At 35.6% G+C, this 18,826-nt stretch overlaps 1 protein-coding gene across 1 annotated transcript in view; it reads right to left on the bottom strand.

The window, feature by feature from the left end:
• Positions 1-713: 713 nt before the first annotated feature.
• LOC150085088 (uncharacterized) overlaps positions 714-18,826 on the bottom strand; it is a 159,301-nt gene continuing 141,188 nt past the window's right edge. The window contains exons 13-15 of the mRNA XM_090376459.1: positions 11,010-11,173; positions 8,498-8,572; positions 714-860 (exon numbers count right to left, since the gene is read on the bottom strand). Of these exons, the coding sequence (XP_090232585.1) occupies positions 714-860; positions 8,498-8,572; positions 11,010-11,173 (386 nt within the window). The remainder of the gene's footprint in view (positions 861-8,497; positions 8,573-11,009; positions 11,174-18,826) is intronic.

Below are 18,826 nucleotides of genomic sequence, written 5' to 3'. Positions count from 1 at the left end.
TTTTCCTTAACATTACATAGGCTAATGTCAATTTTATATAAAAATGAGCTACCATTCAAAAAGGAATGCTGCATTTTTTTTTTTTTTTTTTTTCATTTATATATATAGATATATATCTCCAGTAATATATTTTTTATATACCACAGCTGAAAAGGAATGTATTTTTTGTTTTCCCTTAAAAAAAAAAAAACCCCCTTAGTGGCAATTACATATATACATTACAATGGTGGCTACAGATGGAATTAAAAAAACAAATGCACCCATACAGCTGTGTACATTTTTAACAAACATGGTGTCTACAGAATTATGAATTTTGACTGCAGTAAGGCATGATTTATTTAGTGAATTTTGTAGATAACAGAACTTTTTCCATGAACAATAACTTAACTTTGGGGTTTGTTAAAAATGTACCCAAATGTCTCTATTCCTTAAATTATAACGGTTTCAAAATGTCTTTTAAATTAGTATAAACTTTAAAAACTTTCTAAAATTATATATACACTTGATATCAACACATGAGCTCTAACAATCTGTAAAGGATCAATAATATGTACAAAATATTTCATTTTTTTTTAAAATACTTCAAAAAAATTTCTTTTAAAAATTTTTTCTCTAAGAACCTTCAGGAACAGTTCTGAAACTAGGATATAAAGTCACCACTATAATGTAAGTTTTTATCACTGATGATTAGTTCAGAGATTCACCCAAGATAGCTAAACAACATCTAATGATGGAGAACGACGACGGAGATCCACCGGCAAAGGTGCAGATAATAAATATGACTGGAGACTAATTAAAGACTGAGCAACATGATTGTTCATATCCATAATAAGTGCATTTTCTGGAGTGCTGACAACAAACTGAAAAAGACATTCTTTATAAGAAGAAACCTTAATAGATATACGAGTTCATTCTTAGACATATTTATTAAATAATAATTAAAAGTATTTGCAACTTAATCCTTCACACTAAAAAAAAAAAAAAAGGCGCCCATTAACATCGGGGTTATACATTTCCTTAATCCTGTCTTTTAAAAGTTTGTTTTCTTTGTAAGTTATTTCCATTAAAAATTTACTTTAATACATCTGTTGTGCCATAATGTATAGAAAGTCATTATTAAGCAGTCAATACACAAGTGGTATAAAAAGGAATATGAAATGAACTGCTCAATTCTGTCAGCACACTGAAGTACCACCAACAATTCATTTTTGTCTATAGCTTGGTATACATTTTTATCTGCTTTTTGATTGTGTTGAGGTTAATTTGTGTACACAGAATAAACTTTGATAAAATTCTGAGTTTTGTTCTGATTTACAGTGCTCAGCCCAAAAGCAAGTGTTTGCTTTTAGCTATGAATTCGAGTGTTTTACTTTTCAACTGTTATTTATGAATTCTCGGAATATTGAAGATTTTGCATCATCATTATTTCTGAAATTATTAGCATTGGTAGAGGCATTTGATGCAAGAAAGCAAGCTTATGCAGCATCAGCCAAAAAAAAAAAAAAAAAAAACCCACTTCCACTTCACCCCTCTGTTCGTTCAAAATACCTATCCAGCTGAGCCTTAAACTTATTTAGGCTATCAACCTCCACTACAAGGGATGGAAGTCTGTTCCACCAACCAACCACCTGCTGGCTAAAGGCAAATTTCCGCACATCTATCCTACATCTGTCTTTCCTCAATTTGAATTTATGCCCTCTCAGGTGATTATTCTGAGCTAGAGGAAGAATCCCATCAGCATTGAGCATGCTCAAACCATTCAAGGCTTTATACACCTCTATCAGATCACCTCTCTGGTGCCTAGTCTCCAGACACTGTAATTTGCAAAACTTAAGCCTTTCTTCGTAAGAGCACCCCTTTGTTCCATTCACTAATCTTGTTGCCCTTCTCTGTACTCGTTCCAGCAGCTCTACATCCTTCTTGAAATGAGGCCTCCAGACCTGTATACAGTACTCTAGGTGTGGCCTGACCATTGCCTTATACAATGGAATAATCACCTCCTTATCCCTGCTGGAAAAATTCCTGTATATCATTGACAGTACACCATGAGCTACTCTTGCAGCCCATCTGCACTGCTCAGAGAACTTCATATCTGCCTGCACAACCACCCCCAAGTCCCTTTCATTCTCTACCACTGTCAGTGTAGTACCACAGAGTTGATACGTTGCTCTGGGGTTGCTGTTTTCCATGTGTAGTACTTTACATTTGTCAATGTTAAACTTCATTTGCCACCTCTCAGCCCATCTGCTCAACCTTTCCAGATCCTGTTGCAGCAGCATAGTGTCAGTAGTGTCCTTGACAACCCTGCCAACCTTTGTATCGTCTGCAAACTTGGACATTAAGCTTGATATACCATCATCAATATCATTTATAAATACAGAAAACAATAATGGACCCAACACTGAGCCCTGAGGGACTCCACTAATAACATTTGTCCACAATGAGCAGTGTCCATTGATTACCACTCTCTGTCTTCTTCCCCTCAACCACCCCTTTATCCATAGCAGCAATTTGCCTCCAATGTCACACTGCTCCAATTTGTGTAGCAGGCTTCCATGTGCAACAGTATCAAAAGCCTTTCTAAGATCCAAGTATATAATATCAAAGTTATTCCCTGCATCCAGTTCTTTTGTGACTGCATCATAGTATCCAATCAAGTTGGTCAGGCAAGACTTCCCCTTAACAAAACCATGCTGTGTCTGAGCTATAACTGAAGTCTTGTCTATATGATCCTCCAGTGCCTCCATTAACTTTCCTGGAACAGAAGTTAAGCTCACAGGTCTATAATTACTTGTGTCAGCCTTTGATCCTCCTTTGTGAATTGGGGTCACATTTGCACATTTCCAGTCTATGGGTACCTCCCCTGAGTCCAAGGAAGCTCTCATAATTATGGCTAAGGGTTTGCTTACTTCCTTTGCTGCCTCCTTTAATATAACTGGATAGATGCCATCCACCCCGGGTGCCTTTCTTGTGTTTATCTTCAACAGTTTTTCCTCCACTTTACTCCCAGTTATTTCAAGATTCTGTAGCTTACTGCTAGAGTTGAATACACCTCTGGCTTTTAACAAGCATTTCTGCTTGTTAAATGGGCTGTCTCAAATATAGATAGAAGAAAATGTACTAAATTAATTATTGATATTCACATACCAATTAAATGCAAGATAACTACATAAGTTAATAATGGAAATAGCTTGCAAACAACAACAACAGGGGTAGTTGCATGTGATAAAGGACCAGTTTATGTTTTGGGATGTCATGCTTTTGAATAAACATGTCTTCATGGAATACTAGTGTAATTATTAATAAAATTAAGTAATTTTGTAACTGTCAGTTCTTAAAGGTTGTACATTCTCTAACTTTGAAATCAAGGTAGCTGGGAAATATTTCCAATTAGAAACTTTGAATGGTAACTGAATTTGCATGGCTTACTAATTCTATAACCGAACTAGAAACATGGAGACTTTCTTTGAGCAGTGCAGCTGAAGAGATAAAGAAAGTTTGACTAGAAATTTTAACCATCCCTGGAGTCATAGGAGAGAATATAAAAAATAAGTTTAACGTTTTAAAACAACTCTGGATTTAATATTTTAAGAAAACTAGATAACTTTGTTATGGAAATGAATAAGAATTTCCATTTCAAGTAGAGGCTTTGAAGGATCACATTTTTAAATTTAGTCTATCACTTTCCACCAATGCAAAAAAAGGTTGTTCTCTGCCTTTAAAATGGTTTTGGACAATAGCCACAGGCCTATGTGGACTACATTAAAAAATGTGTTGCTGTTATTTGATGAACTTGATATAAATATAAAAATGTTACTGCATAGCTTCATGCATATCTTACCCTTTTTAAAAATTATATTTAACATATACATTATGTTTAGCACTTATCGCTGTTTGTTGGGACCCCAAGTTGCAATTTGAAATACCCTCAATCTGGAGGAACTATTTTTAAACCTATTTCAGTTAAGTTTATTCCTTCTTTCAGGTATTCAGATTTTGACAAATTTGTAGGGATTTAGAAATTAACTAATTAAAGCTGATTTTTTTATGTAATAATGGATTACATTTATTATAGTGTAAGTAATTGCCAATATTGGTTAAAAGAAAACTGTTGGAATCTCCTTCCTCATGGTATAGCTTAGCCTTTCATAATTATTGTTCAGTTGATTGGTTCCATAATAATACTATGGTGCACCATACTTATGATATGTGATACAGGGCTTTGAAGTTGTTTCAATAGAAAAAGAGATATATTTGTCTTAATAGGTTTGATTTATGGTCATAGTAAGACATATCATATGAATCAATTGTTCAAATTAATAAGTATTTGGGTTACTGTATAATGATTGATAGGAATAAATCATAGGAACAAAAATATTGCAGGAAAGAAAAAAAGACAGTCGATTCTGGTTATTTGGGACACATCGGGACTAGTGCATTTTGGCCCGATTATCCGAAGTTTCACATAAATAGTTAAAAATACAATGGACCCCGCTTTACAATTGGTTCACTGTACAATCGAATCATGTTACGATAGATTCACCACAGTAAAGTACTGTTCACTATATGATGTGTAGTAAGTGCCGGTCATTGTGATCACATTTGTGAATTGAATTTTAATTCTATTAAACAGCGATTCTAATGAGCGAAAATAGGAGGAATATTATGCACAGGCTATAAAAGTAAAGATATATTAAGCACAAATTTATCCTTTATTACCTTGCCAATTAAAAAATTAAATGATATGTGATAATTGGAATAATTAATATGTACATACTAACTAGTTGACATTTGTGGATTAAAATTTAAAACAGTAAAAAGATAAGCAATCAATAACAAAGAACGCGGCACACACAAATTGCAAGTAACATGATACGCGCAAGTGAGAATGGAGTAACAAGTTACGAAGTTTTAAAAATAGGAATGAAGAGAAAATTCTGAAAATTAATTTTTTTATATGATTGAAGATTCCATGGAAGTGTAAACACATTTCACCATAATAACCCACAGAATTCCAGCTGTCAGTATTATCGCAAATTCAATAAGATCAAGTTTACCATCCTTTTATGATAGATTTCACTAACAGAAAAGCCCAATAAACAGGTGACTGCTAATTGTTTTATGGTTGTGACCTCCCGAATTTCGGCCGAACTACATGGTACGGTCACAGACAATTGTAGGGTAATCTCCAGCGCTGCGGTCTCTTGCCCCGATTAAGCGAAGTAAAACCTGGCTATTTTCTCGATTGGGTTCTGTATTTTAAGATTTGCCCCAATTAATTGGGGCCCAAATAACCAGAATCCACTGTGCTTTAAGAGTACAGTAGACTCTCGATTTTCCTCGATAGATGGTAAAAAAAAATTCCCGGTTAACCTAAAAATAGAGTAAGTCCCTGACAGACGTTCCAGGACTTCTTAAGTCGAGTTTTACGTAACTTGGGAATGGCTAATAAAATATTGCTACTATATCCCTATGTCAAAATTACAAAAACCACACAATATCCTCAGAAAAATAGTTATATATTTTTAATTAGTTCAATTAAAAACTTTATCTGGGGACAGCAGTGAAGTAGCTGGATGTTAACATATCCAGAAGTAACTGAATACAGTTTTTCTACCTATTGTACATACACTGCAGGAGCATGGTTTCACTGAGAAGTCTTGGTAAGAATGAGAAATAAACTCCATACCATCCAGAGAAACACGTAATTCTTGTCACCCACAGGATCTGTCGCACTATCCATGGCTGCCATCCACGCAATTGCAGGGACACTTCCCCTAGATCTTTTCATTATCTACTGAGGGCTCTGTTTTAGACTCAAAAGAATCCCCACTTCCATTCTGGATATGCAGATCTCCCTTGAAGAAGATATAACTAAAGAAAAAAACTCTGTGCTTGTCAAGGTGTGACAGACTAGATAGGGCACCTCGAACCTCAGGACTGTGACTAAAAGATTCCTCCCAGACATAACATTTACAATGACTAAAGTAGTGGGAGGTGGTTTTCACTAACCCTTGAAATGTCCTTCCTGGTAATGGGGCACAGTCCCGCTTAATGAGAAGCTATTTCAGCTGGGACTCTCAAACACGGGATCGATGCAGATGTGGGGAAAAAGAGAACTGGTTCCATACAATCTTTGACTGCACTCAATATGAAGAACAGTGAGCACAACTGAAAACTACTGTGACAAACCCTGACCCTAGCCATATTGACCAACTTAATATCTGAGGGCCTTCCAAACATTTGCTAAGGAAGTTTTCAGCAGATGCAGACACCTAAACCTGACTCGAAATAATGACCACCAACCCAGGACATGGCTGACTGCAAAATGATAAATGTCCTATCACAAAAAGTTTTTTTTTTTTTTTTTTTGCTGCTCTCTCTTTGCATTCTGCTCTGGCTCTGGGACTAGTTTCTGGATCTGGAGTAACAATAGCACTCTCCTACTACTTTTTCCCTCTGTCCTGTGCGGGATGAAAAACTTTTTATATTATTATTATTTATATATTTTTCTACCTGTTACTGGCACCTGATTGATGCTCCACTCTAACCCACTCTTTTTTCCTAATAATTTATACTGGACTGGGGGAGTCCCCCTCCTCTTTTGTCTTTACTCTAGTTTTCTTTTCCTCCCTGGGAAACTCGCTCCCCAGGGAGGAGGGCGAGCAGATAGTAGGGAAGGCCTTGCCTTCTCGCAGCTAGGGATGAGCACCCGGAAGCAGAAGTCTAGGTGATCACTGCTTCCAGGTAGCCAAAAGGCCGAAACACAACACTACGCTACAGAACACACACACAAGCTCACAGACAAAATTTTTGTCCTATCACTTTCTCCCATGCGGGATGGAAAACTTTTTTTCTCTCTGCTCCTTTTTCCCCTATCCCAGTTCAACCGACACAGACCCTCCATCCTGTGTGGGATGATTTCCCCCCCTTCTCTCTGCTTCCTTTTCCCCTATCCCAGTTCAATCGGCACAGAACTGTGAGAGAATTCATCCTGCACAGAACCTTCCGTCCCGTGCAGGATGATTTTTTTATTACACAACACACACTGGCCTTACCTTGACAGAGTCTGTAAAAACTGAACAGGACAACGAGGTGGAGATGAATTTCTGTTCTAGGAGCTGCCCATACAAAAATACAAATACAAATAGTACCACTGCCACTTATTCTCTTAGTCAGCACCATGATAACAGTCAAAATGAAATTTTCTACAAAGAACTTCACAGGGTTAAAGTGAAAATCACTATTATCACCCCCATGTGAGCTCACATTTTACTAAAGCACATTTCTGGAAGTCACTGCCATAAAACAATTTGCACTTTCCAGGTTACTGGGCTTTTCTGTTAGTGCAATTCATTATAAACGGGTAGTAAACTCTATCTTATTGCATTTGCAATAATACTGATAGCTGGAATTCTGTGGGTTTTTAAATCTAATAGCTTCCCTTTATTTTTTAGTGCTGCGTATGGTTTGGTCACCAACATTATAATGGTTCATTAGAGATTTAACGGATGCACTGTTTTCAAGCTTTTGAATAATTTCAAGTTTTTTTTTTTTTTAATTGAAACCACAACTCTTGCATTTGCCTATCATTTTCACGATTTCTAAACAAAAAAAATTCCGATGTCCCTAACATAAATAACAAAACAAAATTTGTCCTTTTGCGGTGAAACGGAACACAACAATCGACGCGAATCACTAAAACAAACTAAACATTTAGTCTCTCTTTTTTTTTTTCTTTTTTGAGCAGCGGGTGTGAAGACCGTGGGGGGGTTGCAAGGTAATAGGTACACTAATTTCCCAGTGACAACTAATAACGCCACTTATTTATGACTTGCAAAACATCTGTTTGTACCTATTCTAGTTATTATTTGAATTTTATGATTTCCGGTTGAATTTAAAAAAAAAAAATTTTTTTTATTAATTTGAAGTCTTGAAGTGTCCCGGTAAATCGAGAGTCTGCTGTATTTAGTTATACATCTACATGATATCCCTTAAAAGCTATAAGTAATAAGATTTTATTAAATACATTACAAAAATTTGAACTATACTAAAACAATATATCTGGGCAGTAGTCTCATCACTTAAAATGTATTCGTAACTTTTCAATGACTGAAAAGCCAGTCACTCATCTGCTCCTTGTTGAGTGTAACAACTGCTTGTTCAGGATCTTCTCCACTTCAGCTCTAAATATCCTGTTATTATTTTAGTAGCCAAATCAGTGGGAGAAGCTGAAGCAGAATAAGTCAATTGTAATCACCATTATTAAAATGGTAAAAGCATACAAAAGAAAGAAAATTTTACTGAATAACAGTGAAAGTTATGTAAATTAGCATTTTTTTACTTTAAATTTAATTTCTCTAAGTTTAAGCCTATCTATTCAAGTTCTGTAGAAGACTACAGAACTTGAGATGCATTTCCACCTCAACTAAGAGATATATTGTAATAATATAGTTGTAAAAGGTCATTTCTATGCAAGATCTTTAACATTACTAACCTGTAATAAATGTGTTACTAAACAGCTTGTTGGCTTTTCTGGAAGTGTTTCTATTACCCATCCACTGGGAAATATCTAGAAACAAACAGACCACACAAAAAAAAAAAAAAAAAAAAAACTATTAGAAGCTGTAGAATATCTTTAAATGTATTAACCATAAGCAAGCATATAACCATATATTTATTTTATTGTTTTGCATTTATACTTCAGACAGCAATAAAAACAATCTAAAGCTAGCCAGAATTTTTTTTTTTTTTTGCATACAAAAGTAAAACAAACCCACGTCATTTAATAGTACCACAATTATAAAGCATACATAGATTTGGTAAACATTCACAGCTGCTAACTATTAACTTTTAAAAAGTTGGAGATCAGACACAGTAAACAGGAGAAAAATGGGAGATTTTTGGGCATATGTATGTATTTTGATTTAATTTAATTTCCAATGGAAAGTTTTTCTGTTTTTGGCCCCAGACAGGTGAAAAACAGGAGTTTGTTGCAAGAAACCAGGATTCCAGCAATTATGTCAGATGCTATTTCATTAAAAATTGCCAATGCCATACTTTTTTTTAAAATTACCAAAATTCCCAAAGTAAGGAATCAGCATTATTTAAAGAGAATTTTAGTTTTATTGAAACTTACTAGAAAGTACAAAGCTCTTGACCTAGTTCTCTCAATATACTAAAACTTTATGTACTACATTTGATGTCTATGGAACCCTTCAGTCTAAAAGGGAGGGGGGGCTATTGTTTCTTAGTAAAACAACAGTGAGAGCCCTCCAACTGAAGTCAGACCAGTCTGTAGGATAGCAAGGTACATACAAGAAAACTTTCCTGGATGTACACTGATGTCATTAATTTTGTTTTCTCCATTGTTTACAATGTGAACAGTTCTGCATGCTTCATCATCATCATCATTAGCCATTTTCAATCCACTGCAGGATGAAGGCCTCTCCAGCAACTTTCCAGTTCCTTCTGTTTTGAGCACTGGCCATCCATTTACTACCCACAAACTCATGAATTTCATCTATCTATCCATGTGCATGCTTCAAGTGGGCAGCAATATCTGTTTTTTCCCAATATTTTACCCATGATATATTAATGTCAGAATGGCATAAACCAGAAAATGCATATTTACTTCTTTTCTAACAGCAGAACACGCCAATAAGAGGGGGCATTCGATAAGTTACTTATCTAAGGTATTTCAAGTAGTTTCAATGATTCATGTTCCTACATATCTCAACTTGAATCATACTAATTTTGATTCCACTATGTTTTTAGGTTGTGCCACTGTAACAGAAAGAAGGAAGACACCTGTATCAAATTATGGATTTGCTGAAATTGGAGCATCATTTAGTCATCATATTTCTCGCCAAAGAAGGAAATGGCCATTCATGAAAGGATGGTGTCTGTATGGCAACAGTGCACCTTCAGAGTACCAACTGAAATTCTAGTCAAAACAATTCAAACAATCCCTTCACAATTTTTTTTGGAAGCTGAAGGAATTTTGTGCGTTCACTACCAGGAACACAAGCAGACAGTCACTGGGGAGTCATATGCATCCCTACTATACAACAGAAGGGAGGTCATAAAGGGAAAATGGCGTGGAAAACTTTCCACAGGTGTGCTGCTTATTCACAACAACAACGCACCAGTGCACAGATCACATGCTGTTGCTGCTGCTTTGAGAGACTGACTTTACAGAACTTACCCATCCACCTTAAAGTTTGAATATAGCCCTGCAGGGACTATTTCCTATATCAACATCCTCAAGAAAAATGTACAGGACATCACTGTACTGATGATAATGAACTGAAGTCTGCTGTTCCTGCTTTCTTTAATGGACAAAGAATTTTATTTGTCTTGTAACAAATGTATTGAAGTTCAGGGGAGTTACACTGAAAAGTAAAATCAGATTTTTGCCTCTCCCACATCCTTCACAGGTAGGTAGATAATTTATTGAACATCCCTCGTATATGCATCCTTAAGGATGCATATACGAAGGGCATTCATTAAACTACTATCTTTTATCACCTGGTATTATTGCTTATATTTAAAGCAATGCAACTGTTCACAAATCATAAAATTAAAGTACTGCCTAATGAAGAAATGTAATGTTTAGGGATTAAACAAAAAAGATTGCTTTAAATGAAAAATAAATACCTGTAACTTTCTTCACTTATAAAATAGATTTCCCCTTCTCTCCAGCTGATATATTTGGAGAAAGCAACAATGGGTAAGTTGCAAGTTAAAATATTTTTGAAAAGCAAATAATTAGAAGAATCAATCATTTACAAGTGAAAAAAATCAAAAACATCTAAAGATGATTTGCTGTTTCTGTCCAAAGCAGAGAAGCTGAAAATGCACTATAAAAAGCAGCACACCACTGATAATGTTTATGCTATGCTAAAAATGAGCAAAGCCACCTATCAGAAATAATGTAAGTTAAAATGATACTGACTTATTTCATAACTTAATTTTTTTTTTTTTTTTTTTCAAATGGCAAATCTCACCATTCCTCTTAATACACCTTCCATCAATGGACAATTTTCACATTCTACAGACTGAAGAGCAACCATCTTTTGCAATCCTTCTTTGCGTTCTGTGAGCAAAAGGCAGAAATCTACAGCTTCTTTTTTCTTCAGAAAAGAAGGTGCCATCTCGTGATAAGAATGAACTGCATAAGATATAAATAGAAGCACATGTATTGGGTATATTAAAATTCCTTAATTAAAAGTACAAATCCAGAAAAACAAAATAACGTAAATCTTAATATGAAATACATTCTTAAAAATGCTAACCAACTAAAAGGCTGCCATTTCAGTGTTCAGAGTTACACCTTGTGAATTTGTAAAACTGTGATGTACTGATGAATTTATTATCAATAAATTTTATAAATTCTGCTTGACTATTTCTTCCATCAGTGATAAAGGCATTGTTTAAGTAAGGAAATGATTGACTGATTATTATTTCAAATTTAACCGCATTTAATTTCTTTAAATAATGGAAATAAATAATAGTTCCTTATCATTAATATTACATGTTAAACTTCCAAACATGGATTTATTTTACATTTAAAAATAATAGAACTGCTCACTAGATATAATGGGCAACTGATAGACTAAAAAAAAAACATATTAATGGCTTTCAGGATAACATATAAAACATAGTTCATTAACAATTGCTTGTGAAGACATTAAGTTGTGCATGGTGATCATTATTTTCTGGAGTGTTTAATGATTAACAAATACATCTACATCATACTGATGTGATAATCACCGAATTTTATTTCCCTTGTTCATTAGCATTAGCATTAGTAGAGGCATTTGATGCAAGAAAGCAAGCTTATGCAGCATCAGCCAAAAAAAAAATAAATAAATAAAAAATAACCACTTACACTTCACCCCTCTGTTCATTCGAAATACCTGTCCAGCTGAGCCTTAAACTTATTTAGGCTATCAACTTCCACGACAAGGGATGGAAGTCTGTTCCACCAACCAACCACCCGCTGGCTAAAGGCAAATTTCCTCACGTCTATCCTACATCTGTCTTTTCTCAATTTCAATTTATGCCCTCTCAGGTGATTATTCTGAGCAAGAGGACGAATCCCATCAGCATTGAGCATGCTCAAACCATTCAAGGCTTTATACACCTCTATCAGATCACCTCGCCGGTGCCTAGTCTCCAGACACTGTAATTTGCAAAACTTAAGCCTTTCTTCGTAAGAGCACCCCTTTGTTCCATTCACTAATCTTGTTGCCCTTCTCTGGACTCATTCCAGCATCTCTACATCCTTCTTGAAATGAGGCCTCCAGACCTGTATATAGTACTCTAGGTGTGGTCTGACCATTGCCTTATACAAGGGAATAATCACCTCCTTATCCCTGCTAGAAAAATTCCTATATATCATCGACAATACATCACGAGCTACTCTTGCAGCCCATCTGCACTGCTCAGAAAACTTCATATCTGCCTGCACAACCACCCCCAGGTCCCTTTCATTCTCTACCACTGTCAGTGTAGTACCACAGAGTTGATACGTTGCTCTGGGTTTGCTGGTTTCCCATACGTAGTACTTTACATTTGTCAATGTTAAACTTCATTTGCCACCTCTCAGCCCATCTGCTCAACCTTTCCAGATCCTGTTGCAGTAGCATAGTGTCAGTAGTGTCCTTGACAACCCTGCCAACCTTCGTATCGTCTGCAAACTTGGACATTAAGCTTGATATACCATCATCAATATCATTTATAAATACCGAAAACAATAATGGACCCAATACTGAACCCTGAGGGACTCCACTAATAACATTAGTCCACGATGAGCAGTGTCCATTGATTACCACTCTCTGTCTTCTCCCCCTCAACCACCCCTTTATCAATAGCAGCAATTTGCCTCCAATGCCACACCGTTCCAATTTGTGCAACAGTATCAAAAACTTTTCTAAGATCCAAGTATATAATATCAAAGTTATTCCCTGCATCCAGTTCTTTTGTGACTGCATCATAGTATCCAATCAAATTGGTCAGGCAAGACTTCCCCTTAACAAAACCATGCTGTGTCTGAGCTATAACTGAAGTCTTGTCTAGATGATCCTGCAGTGCTTCTTTAACCAGTGCCTCCATTAATTTTCCAGGAACAGAAGTTAAACTAACAAGTCTATAATTACTTGTGTCACCCTTTGATCCTCCTTTGTGAATTGGGGTCACATTTGCACATCTCCAGTCCATGGGTACTTCCCCTGAGTCCAAGGAAGCTCTCATAATTATGGCTAAGGGTTTGCTTACTTCCTTTGCTGCCTCCTTTAATATAACTGGATAGATCCCATCCACCCCAGGTGCCTTTCTTGTATTTATCTTCAACAATTTCTCCTCCACTTTACTCTCAGTTATTACAAGATTCTCTAGCTTACTGCCAGAGTTGAATACACCTCTGGCATTCCCCTCGCTGAATAACTCCTCATGTGTGAATGTCAATGCAAAATATTCATTCAGTTTGTTAGCTACCTGAGCAGGATCATCAACATTTGACCCATCGATATCAAGTGGACCAATCTGATTCATCCCCTTCCTTCTAGAGTTTACATAAGTAAAGAACTCTTTGCTGTTTTTCTTTGCATCCCTTGCCAAAGATTTCTCGTAATCTGCCTTCGCCTGCCTAACCTCCTTTGTAACTTGGTTACAGATCAACTTGTATCTATCATAGGCTTCTGTGTCACGTGTTAATTTGTATGTATCCCATGCATTTTTCTTCTCTGCCATGTCTCATTAGTTCATCTGACATCCACTTAGGCCTAAACCTTGAACAATAACATTCATTGTAACAGCTAATTTTCTGAAAACACTCATTCAACCTATTCTCAAAATTTCACAAATGGAAAATAAGAAAAATCAAGCTAGACGACATTGAAATATGAATCATGATTAAACTAGGCTATGAAGAAATGAATCCAAATGGCATAAAACTAAGTCTCATACTGTACTATACAGAACCATTTATTCTTCTGGAAAAACTTGTAACTCCATTTGTGATAATAGGTTTATGCATATTTACTGAGTGGTAGTCACTAAACAGTGATTCTGGCAGAGATGTTCAACCATAATATAGCACCTTATCCATTTAATTTCTGGTTCTAACTGAGGTGATTAAATTTTTAATTTTTTTTATAATAAATATTCTTTTGCCACCAACCAGACAGTCCACCCATATAGAAAAAGAACAACAAAAACAATGGTAAAAAGAAAATTTTTATTTACATAAATTTTCATTTAGGTAATTAGTAGTTATTAAATTTAGCAGTTTTTAACTCCAAGGACCTTGCTAAGAGGGATAGATAGTAATGAAAGAAATAGACAGGAATGGGTAAAATACACTTTTTTTTGTTCCTCAGTTTTAGCTTCAACATATGTAAATTTTAAGTTAAGTTTCTTTTTGTCTCATCCCCAACCCATCTCAGATGGAGTTGACAGGCTCCTTTCTTGTGAAAAAAAAAAGTGAATGGTTCTGGCATTTGAATTCATTACTTTTGGATTAGTTTCCCAGTGACTGAAAATGAGCACAGAGTATGTTATGGGCCAAATGACCATGATGAGTATAATGAACATATACAAACAGAGTGGGCAAGAATATCAGAATGGCTTATGCCTCTTTCACATATCATGGTTCTTCAATATGGCTACTCATGGCACAGTACCAGAAGCTCAGGGTTTACTATTGGGAGAACAATAAAGTGTGCCTTACACAGCCACAGTTCAATAAGTAGACTTGATCAGTGTGTGTGTGTGTGTGCTTTGCACTTATATCTGAGAAAATTAAAACGTCATAGAATCCATTGGGTGCATCCATTAAATCAGCCACAAGACACAATGGGAATATTTGTAATGTTTCTTGAAGAATTAAGAAAGGATGAGTCAAATTTTTTTAAATTACTTTAGAATGTCTATATTAACATTTGATGAATTATTACACCATTTACATAACAGTTTACTTCGTGAAAATGCACAAATGAGAGATACAATATCAATTCTTAAAGACTGGCAATTACCAGCAGGTAAGCTGTAATTTTACACATAATAATTATTAGTTATATTTTATTGAGTATAAAGTTTAGCAATTGAAAAGGAAAGTAATAAAAAAGTCACAATTGAAACAAACCATACAGAGCAAAATTAAATTTCCTTGGTTATTTTAATGTTCACAACTCCAGCTGGCTTCCATTTTCTAGTCACACAAATCCAGCTGGTCATGATGCTGAGGCTTTTTGCAATTACTAATGACCTCACACATTGTTCATTTACCTACCAGAATACCGAATAATCCTAACCATACAGCCAACACACTTGATCTTTTCCTCACAAACAACCCTTCTAAGTACATGGTTGAGGTGAGTGGTCTTTTAGTCACCTCAGATAACAACTTGATGATTGTCTTTCTCCAATGGAGCCTTTATCTCATGGCTATTCCCAACCTCGTGTTGTTCGGCATTACAAGAATGAAAAATGGGATGACCTGCGAGATTTCTTTTCTTGGTCAGATTACTGTTTCAAAACTCCTGGTGTCAACGTTTGCTCAGATTGTGTCAGTGAAATTATTCTTGTAGGAATGGAATCCTTTATTCCACACTCCACCTTAAAATCTCGTCCTTTATCTAAACCTCGGTTTTCCAATAAATATGCTACGGCTGCTCAAGAAAAGAACATTGCATATCGTAATTAGCTTGTTTCCAATTCTTCAGTTTCATTTTCAGCCTACACCAGAGCTCACAACAATTGTAAATCAGTCCAAACTAGAATTTAAACAGACTAAGAGTAGAAAACTTGTTTCTTGCCCTAATGGTACCCGAGCATTTTGGTCTCTTGCCAAAGCTATTGGCCGCAACTTTTGCCCATCTCTGCCCCCCACCTTTGTCAAAACCAGATGGTTCTATTATCACTTCAGCCAAGGATAAAGATGACTTGCTAGCATCCCATTTTCCTTCCAATTAATGTATTAATGATCTTGGTAAAACACCTGCCACAATTCCCAGCATGCTTCATTTAATGCCTCTTGTGGTCTTCCATCAAAAGGATGTCAGAAGGATTCTGACGAATCTTGCTGCTAAGAATGCACCAGGTCCTGATGGTATTTCTCCACTTGTTCTCAAAAACTGCACTGAACTTATCCCTGTTATTTGCCACCTTTTTTCACTTTCTTGTTCCAAAGGTGTTTTTCCTTCTGCTTGGAAATTTGTTAATATCCAGCCAGTTCCATCATTGTCGATCCACTGGTGATATTCTGGCTTGTGTTACCCATTTGTGGAAAAATTCAATGGAAAAGTTTGTTGAAACACAAACAGTTGCTTTTGACATCACAAAGACTTTCGTTCATATTTGGCATAAAGGTCTTCTAAACAAGCTTCCATCTTCTAAACAAGCTTCCATCTTATGGTTTGCCAACTGTTTTTTGTAATTGGTTATCCAGTTTTCTCTCTGATCGTGCTCACTGAGGGTGATGGTAGATGGCTCTCTATCTTCTAACTTCACTAATGCTGGTATCCCCCACTCTTTTTTTCTTGTATATTAATGACCTTCTTCCATTGACAAAATCCTATCCATAGTTTTGTTGATGACAGCACATTGCATTCCACTTTCCAGTTTGAGAAACCTTTCCCTGCTCAATCAGCTTTAACTTCTCGAATGTCTGCTACCAATTCCTTAAATGCCAATCTCCAGTGGGACAAAGACAACTTAGTTGATTTCAATCCTTCTAAAACTCAGTCTTGCCTTATATCTCGCAAAAAGGATTCTTCTGCTCCTATGCTTATCTTTGGTGACACTTCGATTTCTAGGCAAGTTGATATATCTCTTTTGAGGATTACCCTGACTTCTAATCTCTCTCTCTTGGCACATGCACATTACAAATACTGCTTCCTCTGCATCTAAAAAACTTGGTTTTCTCTTTCACTCTCTGCATTACTTTTCTTCCAAACAGCTGTTGACCCTGTACAAATTGCAAATCCATCCTACCAGGGAATATTGTTCCCACATCTGAGGCAGTGCCCCCAAAACCTCTCTGAGGCTTCTAGACTCCATCCCGAAGAGGGCAATAAGGTTAATTAATGATTCATCTCTATAATGACTCATCTCTATCTGACAGAGAGTCTCTCTACTCTCTGTCTCATAGCCATTCTGTTTCTGCTGAATGCCTTTTCTACAGATACTTCCAAGGGCACTGTTCTGAATTGGCTTCTATAATTCCTGCTCTCTCTTTTGAAACAGTCCGAACACATGGTGTCACCAGCCAACATCCATTTACTATCCAACTTCAAACTCACAGAATCAACTTTTCATCTTCCTCGTCTATTCATCAACTGCCATTTTCTGAAACAACCTTCCTTCATATGTATTTCCCGAAAATTATAGTCTACAGAATTTAAAGTCTAATGTAAACAAATATCCTCTTTCGTCTTCTCAACCTCCAACCCATGCACGGTACTAAGTACTATAGGTTCTAATACCTCTTGTGTTTGGGTTTTCATTAAAAAAAAAAAAAAAAAACTTATTATTCCAGTCTGCCATTCAAATAACATATAAAAATTAAAACTGTTGTGTAAGTAAGTTGATAACCTCTTTATATTATGATAATGGTAACCATATTACTTTAAATTTAAGTTCATAATTTGAGCAATATTGGTATCACCATATAAAAATGCACATTCAGCACCAAGACCAAAAGAAAGCAGTTTTCTTTCAGTCCAGAAAGTCAGTTGCCTTCCACAATAGGAAATGAAACGCTGAAACGGGGGCAAAGAGATGAGTTGCTGGGAGGGCGCTTTGTCATAAACTTACATTATTTATGTTATTCTTAATGTAATTGATGAATACATGTTTAAACTTCCATAATTTCATAAATTTGCTGTAATTCATGTGCCTCTTGATTATCTTTTTCTACTTGATATTTCAGATTTAATTTAATTGATAACTTAAATATCAATTAAATTAAATTGAATTTAATTTTTTGATATTTATGATTTAATTTTTTCTGGATATGAGGTTCTACCAGAAGAACCTCACATCCAGAAAAACTAGAACATAGCATTGCTCAATTTCTGAAATATAATATCATAAACAACTGCTGGTAGTAAAGAGTGCACAACTGCTGAGAGAGATTGTGTACAATCTCTCAGCAGTTCTGAGAGAGTTGTGAGAGAGTTGTGAAGCAACACTGCACTATGATAATTTTAGAATATCACTCACTGCCATAAAGTTTCCCAAGCAATAAATAAACATAATAAAAATATCAATAAAGAAAGCCAAACCTTATTAATAATAGCAGTCTCAAATTCTGGACCCATATGACCAATAGAGAGTTCCCAGAGGACCCATATGACCAATACAAATTTGTGCTTTAATGAATGGAAATTTTAAATAAATTCTGTGATTTATAGTAGGATTTTAGCAAAGTGACCTGGGACTCAGTTTTTGACCTTATAGCAACAACTATAAATTTATCAGGACTATTGCAAATTTTCCACAGCATATTTTCATATATCCAAAAATTTGTGCTTTAATAAATGGAAATTTTCAATAAATTCTGTGATTTATAGTAGTAGTAGTAGTAGTGGCATGTGATGCAAGAAAGCAAGTGTATGAGCTTATGCAGCATCAGCCAAAAAAAAAAAAAAAAATCACACCATTCCCTACAAATGCCTGTCCAGTTCCTCCTTAAATTTATTTAACCTATCAACTTCCACAACGACAGATGGAAGTTTGTTCCAGCAATTAACCACCTGCTGGATAAAGGCAAATTTCCGCACATCTATTCAACATCTGTCCTTTCTTAATTTGAATTTAT

This window comes from Mastigoproctus giganteus, chromosome 6 (assembly GCF_048544385.1).
Source record: "Mastigoproctus giganteus isolate SK-2022 chromosome 6, ASM4854438v1, whole genome shotgun sequence".
Lineage (NCBI taxonomy): Eukaryota > Metazoa > Arthropoda > Arachnida > Uropygi > Thelyphonidae > Mastigoproctus > Mastigoproctus giganteus.
The sequence above is the reverse complement of the archived record's forward strand: the minus strand, read 5'-3'. Positions and strand labels throughout refer to the sequence as shown.